This window comes from Pinus tabuliformis, chromosome 8 (assembly GCF_031772625.1).
Source record: "Pinus tabuliformis cultivar Carrire ecotype Pingquan chromosome 8, CPIR1, whole genome shotgun sequence".
Lineage (NCBI taxonomy): Eukaryota > Viridiplantae > Streptophyta > Pinopsida > Pinales > Pinaceae > Pinus > Pinus tabuliformis.
The window spans coordinates 431,999,263-432,007,112 of NC_142294.1; the positions used below are offsets into that span (position 1 = coordinate 431,999,263).

The 7,850-nt window shown below is 35.9% G+C and overlaps 1 protein-coding gene across 1 annotated transcript; it reads right to left on the reverse strand.

The window, feature by feature from the left end:
- Nucleotides 1–2,878: 2,878 nt before the first annotated feature.
- Nucleotides 2,879–4,627, reverse strand: LOC149235899 (aquaporin NIP1-1-like). Its single transcript, XM_089368703.1, has 4 exons — nt 4,492–4,627; nt 4,222–4,289; nt 3,257–3,481; nt 2,879–3,112 (listed from the first exon to the last, which is right to left on the reverse strand). The coding sequence occupies exons 1-4, from the start codon at nt 4,625–4,627 to the stop codon at nt 2,879–2,881; spliced, it is 663 nt and encodes a 220-aa protein (XP_089224829.1).
- Between the last annotated feature and the right edge of the window lie 3,223 nt (nt 4,628–7,850).

The following is a 7,850-nucleotide window of genomic DNA, read 5'->3' on the forward strand; positions in this document are numbered from 1 at the left end:
CCATATTCCAAGCATGAATGTGGGACTCGAACCAAAAGAACCAACTAGGGCATCCCGAGGCTAAACCACCTCACCCTCATCAATAAAAAGTAGGCTTTACCGTAATCCATCCCGGATCACTAGGCCAACACAATAAACATGTCATAATATGCTTTACCATGATATCCACTAGATCACTAGGCTAAACAAGAGGGAAAGCCACCAGATTTCTACACCTACACCGTGAGGAATTTTCCTGTCTCATAGTCTCTCAATCTTTACTACAATCCACACCGGATCACTAGGCCCTAAACCGAGACCCACTCTCCAGGGTTTACTACATATCCAAACCTGGGATTGCTCAACAGAGATAAACCTACCTCTTGGATTTACCATATATCCTACCATTCACCGGCAAGGATTCCTAGGTCCATCTTGGCTTTACTGTAACCCACAATCTGGCTCAGGGGTTACTAGGCTAGTGGATTTATAGTGATCCACAGTCCGGTTCAGGGACCACTAGGCCATCACACCATGGCTATCCGGAAATGGAAATGCTAGGCTAAAAACACTGTCGCACCTGGAAAAGCCCATGCATAACAAAAAGAGAACCACATGCAATACCATGGATGCTAAATCTAGCAAGGAAATTACACATGCAGGTCGATACCTGCAAAGAATATTGTGTAGCCGCTTGATCTTGCTCTTCCTTGATTGATCCTTCCTTCCTCTTGCCTTCTTTTCCTTTCTTGATCCAATGCCAAAGTGCTCCAAGAAAACTTTAAGTGTCCAAGAGTGAGAGAGAGAGGGAATAATGAGAGAGTTCCAAAATTGAACGGACAAAAGGTTACAAATTGATCCTCATAATCCTTTTTATCAATCAAGACTCTATTTTCTTCATTTTCCATTATTTTCCTTCATTTTCTTCCTCACATGCAACCTAAGACCTTTCACCTTCCTTTTCTCCTAATTTCCATTATTTTCATAAATAAATGTGCCAAAATACCATTTTTCCTTTCCAATGCCTTAGCCATTGATGAGCCTCATCATTGGGTAACTATATGGACCTCAATACACCTCCTAGCTTATTTAAATCAACTCTTCTCATAATTCCTTACATATTTTGATTATATTTTGCTTAATGAGATGAGTAAAAGTGAGATATTATGCCTAGTGGACTAATGTGCATTGATTGCAAGTTTTTGAGAGAAAATCATGGAAATTTTGGTTAATTAAGGGTAGAAACTTGAATGAGACAAGGAGGAGAGATTGTAGGAGATAGATCCTCCTCATTTACTCCTCACTCATTCGAATATTCCTCCATCAAATCACACTAGCTCGGAGTTACAAGCAGCCAAGTCATGAAGATCAAAAGGCAGCCGAGCTAGTGACAGTTAAAGATCCAGTTCATCTTGAATTTGGGAGCCTAGCCTCCCTAGATTTAAGGAAGTTGTTGGAGACTTCAGTTGTATAAATAAGGAGGCCTAGAGCCTCATTGGAATTGAAATTTTTGATGTAAAAGCACTGCGCATTTTTCGAGTTCAAGACTTGTGGAAGACATTGTTATGTAATTTTTTGATTGGATAATGAGAATGAGCATTTCCTTGATCCAGCACCGAGTTGCCTCAGAGGACTGAAGATCTTAACAATGTAAACTTTGAAACGGGAACTATAAACTCAAAACGGGAACTCTCGCCAAAAAACCCCGAAAAAACATAAAAAACAGTGTTAAAAACGAAAAGTGTGTATACTAGAACGATGTTTTTTTTTAGGGTCAATTTTGAACATGTTTTAAAAATGGCAGTGAAAACGAAATTTTTGTGCAAAAAAAACCTTGAAAACGAAAAAGTGTTGATACTAGAACGATGATTTCTTTTTAGGGTTAATTTTCAAGATTTTTAAAAAATGTTAGTAAAACCAAATTTCTATGTGCAAAAAAACAGTTGTTTATGAGGAAAAAAACACATTAATATTTTTGGTAGAATAACATTTTTCTTTCTTAAGTATAAATTCAACATGTTTTCAACCATAACATGCTAGATACAAAAGAAATTGGAATTTTTTCAACGATAAAATTAAAAAACCATGACATTATGAACAAATTACATGACTAAATGAATCAAAATGTCATTATTTGTATATTGATTATTAAATAACACTTATAGTGACATGATTATTTAATTTTATGTATGTTCATGCGGTAATCAACAGTTTAATTTGGATGGATGTGAAGTGCAACTCTTGTCCGTTCCTTCGGAGTCATAGTAGTCAAAGATAAGCATTAATCCACATTTAAATTTAAAACAATGAAGCCTTAAACATCACCAACTCAATATTCATAGCATGAATCTTGGCAAGAACTTATTGGGTATAGCATTTTTCTGTCAGGGTTTCAAAAGTTAAAAGAGAATCCAAATAGCGCAGTTTAAAAATAAAGTAAACTGGTTTTGAAATAATGGAATTTTTTGGTAAGATTCCAGTAAAATTTTGTAATTTTTTTTTTTAAATTCTATGTATAGTGGTTAAGTTTCACCATTTTTTATTATTAATGGTTAAATTTTATTATTTATTTATGTTGCTGGGGTGATTCTGAGAATCGCGGGGTGGCAGCGCGATTCTCAGAATTGCCCCATGTGCCCACGACTTTTTCTGTCAGTCCATTGAAGGCACCTTCGAGATTGACATTGACTCCCTTGCATAGACCGTTGAAGAGCTTGGCAACCTCTTCGTCGCTCCCGAGGTGGTTTGTAATGATTTTCCTTTTTCTGAGCAGAATTATTCAGATTTTATTATAATTTCATATTCATAAAGTTATTGTTTCAACAAATCCATGCCGCACAACTTTTCATCCTGCTAGCTGTAATTGTTATCTATTACAATTAAACAGAGGAAACGAATGTTAAATCTGATAAGCGTGGTTATAGTTAAGGAGATCTACCGCTTTTGTATCAGTGGCCACTGCAGAAACCACAAACACCAACAATGACGTAGTAATAATTTCGAAAGCGAAGGACTGCATTTCTGAGCCTGAAGGAACTGTGGCTCCCATGTATGCCACTTCTCCAAACATGAAACGTAGGAGAAACCCAGCAGATATTGATCCAAATACTTGAGCTACTATGTAGCCTGGAACCTGTAATTTCAACTTTCAAGTGAATAAAATCCCATCCAATGTCAATCCTCAAATTATATCTCATACATTTCCTAATCTCCATTTACATTCCAGGTACATTTTATTTGCTTATGGTATCAATGTCTGACAATATTGCATGCATACCTGAACCCATGGAAATCTCTTCACAGCTGCAAGGGCCAATGTGACTGCAGGATTCAAATGAGCTCCAGAAATATGGCCTATGGAGTAAATTACAATCATGGCCGCCATTCCCCATACAAGCGACACACCAAGATGAGTTATGGAACCGTTGCTTATCTTATCAACAACCACTGATCCACATCCTACAAATATGAGGAAGAACGTTCCAATGAATTCTGCTACCACCTGCAAGTAATCAATTATGAAAGCTGAACAGTGATATCGGAGTTTGTCATTCTATCCAGACAACAGATGAATAGTATGCAACATCGCGTTTAGATTTTGAAGAACAGAGTAAGACTTCACATATTCTAAACGTTTCTATAGTCATTAAGGAATTAGAAATGCAATATCATGGGACCAGTAATACACTGAACTAATTCAGAATAAGAATATGAGACACTAGCAATTTTTGGAGCTTCAGAATCTACAACATTTCTATATAGGAAAAAAAATATGTAACTTAGTCATTCCTTTTGCGAGATGAAAACACCAAGAATAACTAGTTAAAAATTAATTGGGAAAGAATTTGCATAATAAAATTGAATGATTTCCTTTTTCTGAATAATTCTGAAGAATTTGCATTGCACGCACATATTCGGCGAGGTTGGAGAGACGGTTATGTTCGGGCGGTAAACCATCGGGAATACAGAGAAAACGAATCTTGGACCTTCGTTGCTCCAACTCACTGGAAATAAGAGAATTGGTGTTTCCTACAGAGACTTGGACCATGCACTTATGGAGCCACTCAGTATTGACGAAAGTAATAAAAAATCCTCGATTGGTGAGCAACTGTGTCAAATTCACGAGGGCATTAACATGACTTGGAGCAGGAAATGGCACAATGACTGCGTACAAAGCACAATCGACATTTTCAATACTCATTATATGCATGCGTGGGCACATGGGGCGATTCTGAGAATCACCCTGGTGAGCAACTGTGTCAAATTCATGAGGGCATTAACATGACCTAGAGCTGGAAATTGCACAATGACTGCATGCAAAGCACAATTGACGTTTTCAATACTCATTATATGCATCCGTGGGCACATGGGGCGATTCTGAGAATCGCCCTGGTGAGAAACTGTGTCAAATTCACGAGGGCATTAACATGACTTGGAGTAGGAAATGGCACAATGACTGCGTGCAAAGCACAATTGACGTTTTCAATACTCATTATATGCATGCTTGGGCACATGGGGCGATTCTGAGAATCGCCAGAATCGCCCTGGTGAGCAACTGTGTCAAATTCACGAGGGCATTAACATGACTTGGAGCAGGAAATGGCACAATGACTGCGTGCAAAGCACAATCAACATTTTCAATACTCATTATATGCATGCGTGGGCACATGGGGCGATTCTGAGAATCGCCCCGATGAGCAATTGTGTCAAATTCACAAGGGCATTAACATGACTTGGAGCAGGAAATGGCACAATGACTACGTACAAAGCACAATCGATGTTTTCAATACTCATTATATGCATGCGTGGGCGCAACTGTGTCAAATTCATGAGGGCATTAACATGACTTGGAGCAGGAAATGGCACAATGACTGCGTGCAAAGCACAATCGACGTTTTCAATACTCATTATATGCATGCGTAGGCACATGGGGCGATTCTGAGAATCGCCCCGCAACCCCGCGATTCTCAGAATCGCCCCAACGACATAAATAAATAATAAAATTTAACCATTAATAATAATAAAATAGTGAAACTTAACCACTATACGTAGAATCTAAAAAAAATTACAAAATTTTACTGGAATCTTACCAAAAAAATTCCATTATTTCAAAACCAGTTTACTTCATTTTTAAACTGCGTTATTTGGATTCTCTTTTAACTTTTGAAACCCTGACAGAAAAATGCTATACCCAATAAGTTCTTGCCAAGATTCATGCTATGAATATTGAGTTGGTGATGTTTAAGGCTTCACTGTTTTAAATTTAAATGTGGATTAATGCTTATCTTTGACTACTATGACTCCGAAGGAACGGACAAGAGTTGCGCTTCACATCCATCCAAATTAAACTGCTGATTACCGCGTGAACATACATAAAATTAAATAATCCTGTCACTATAAGTGTTAAGTAAACTTCTTAAAGCTTGGCAATGGAGCAAAGATCCCTCATCGTTGCACTTGGTAATGGTGTCTATTTTCCTGGATTGCATGCAGGTGTGGGCACATGGGGCGATTCTAGAATCACACAGCCACCTCGCGATTCTCAGAATCGCCCCAACGACATAAATAAATAATAAAATTTTACTATAATTTTTACTCCCAAAAAAATCATTGAAAATATAACTTTCATTCCCAAAAAAAGAGATTTCAACCTTATAATTTCCCCAATTAATTTAACACGACAAAATATTGGATTATCAGATAAATTTAGGGAGTTATTCCCACGTTCCAATCCCATAACTGGCATGATGGAATTTCACGATATGCTTTTTGACTGTGTGGTTTGCATGTTGTATTTCCAAGTCATGTTGTATTTCCAAGTCATTAAATGTGAAAATGTAAATAAAACAAATTTGTTGGATTGCATGCAGGCGTGGGCACATGGGGTGATTCTGAGAATCGCCCTGCCACCCTGCGATTCTCAGAATCACCCCAGCGATATATTGATTCTACACATGATGTAACTAAGTTTTTTTTTCCTTCCTAAATAAAATAATGGCAACAAACACATCCTCACTGGCCAACATGTCATCAATATTAAATGTTGAATTCGAGTTAGTGGGGAGACCTTTTTATCCTAACGTGACTTAATGGAATTTGTGTAGTATACCACTTTGTGACTCCTATAATGTGTCCCATTCTATGCGAGAGTTTCCAATCGCATAAATGGTTAAAGTCCACTCACCAATATATTGAACTATTAATGGAATCTAGGAAAACGTTTAAAGGTTTCGGAACAGGACATGGTTAACTTTGTCCTCTATGATAGCAATATGCAATAGGAGATGATTCTACACCACAACTTAGAAACAAGAAACGTTGGGTTGGTTGCGTCAGACATTAGAATTAACCAACTTGTTAGATATATATATATATATATATATATATATATATATATATATATATATAATTAGTATATTCAGAAGGTTAATTGGGAGTGGTGGGTGAAATGCTATTATTTTCTTACTAGTGATATGATGACTATAATACCATGATTGTAATGACTTTGTGTGTTTATGATTAAGAGTTCCTTGAGAATATATATATGAGATTTTGTGAAAAGTAAAAGATTTCTATAGATATTTTAGAGTATATTTCAAAGTTATATGACGGTAGCAATGACTCTTGGAAAAGTTATGTGGGAAGATGTTAAATATATATCATTAAATTAAACTAATATAATATTATGTTATATAGATAGATATATAGTGTTAATATAGTTTATATCAATATTCAAATATGTAATTTTTTTGAAAACTGAAACAAATTAATAACTTGGAAATCAACGTTAAATTTTGTGCTAAATTATGTAACTTTTAAACCTAACAAAATGAATGTTCAAATCAATTTTTTTGAAATAGCATAAAATACAATTTTATACATTTAAGATTACACATATAGGATTTATTAATGCAACAATTTTTAAAACACAACCTCCAAACCTAGGCTAGATTCTAGTTCATAATTACATTCCCATTGGAGATGCATAAAAGGAAATAGTTATGCTTGTATTATCAAACATATTATCATAATTTGTAATCTTACAGGGGTGTTACATGTGTGTTGTATATTGTGATCGTGAGTTATAGTTGTGAGTTTCTAGATTACTATCTTTAGCTAATCAAATCCACTTTCTTAGAGCATGAATAGGCCTAATGGTTAAGAGAATGTGTTTCCTCCTAAGAGGTCACAGGTTCAAAAACTAGAAGGGGTTAGACTAGGTATGCCTTTGTAGACATAATAATCAAATCATTGCGTGGAGGTGGGTCTCTTGTCCCACAAACAAGGGGGTCTCATACACCAATTTGGTGTCTGGCTTGGCTATGACCTTAAAATTGGATAATAATAATAATTAGGATATAGATTGTTAGAAATTCATAATCTATAAGGGTGAAAGCATGGAGTTGGGTTACACTTTTTGGCAAGAGATGGCACATTTGGGTGGAAAAAATGATTGCTCGATTGAGCCCTTTTTAAGCGCTCGATCGAGCCATTTGAGCACTTAAACAATGTAACCCAATGTTATTTAGGAGCTCGATTTAGCCATGTCTTTGCGACAGTCAAATGAAGGAGATTGGGTTTTGGATTTATTTTCTGGCTCAGGTAAGTTTTATTATATGGAATTGAATTTCAATATGTTATTTATTAATTTATATGTCATTGTACTAATTTACTTCATTATTTCTTTTGTGCTTGATAATTAGGTACAACACTAACATGTTGCCTTCAAAAAGGAAGAAATTGCATTGCCATTGAAAAAGATCCAATACAATGCAATTTTATTTAGCAAAGAATTAATTCTCTTCAATTTCTTCCAGATGCAATGAAAGAAATTGGGTTGAAGAAAGGGGACTTTAGTGAATCACGTGTGG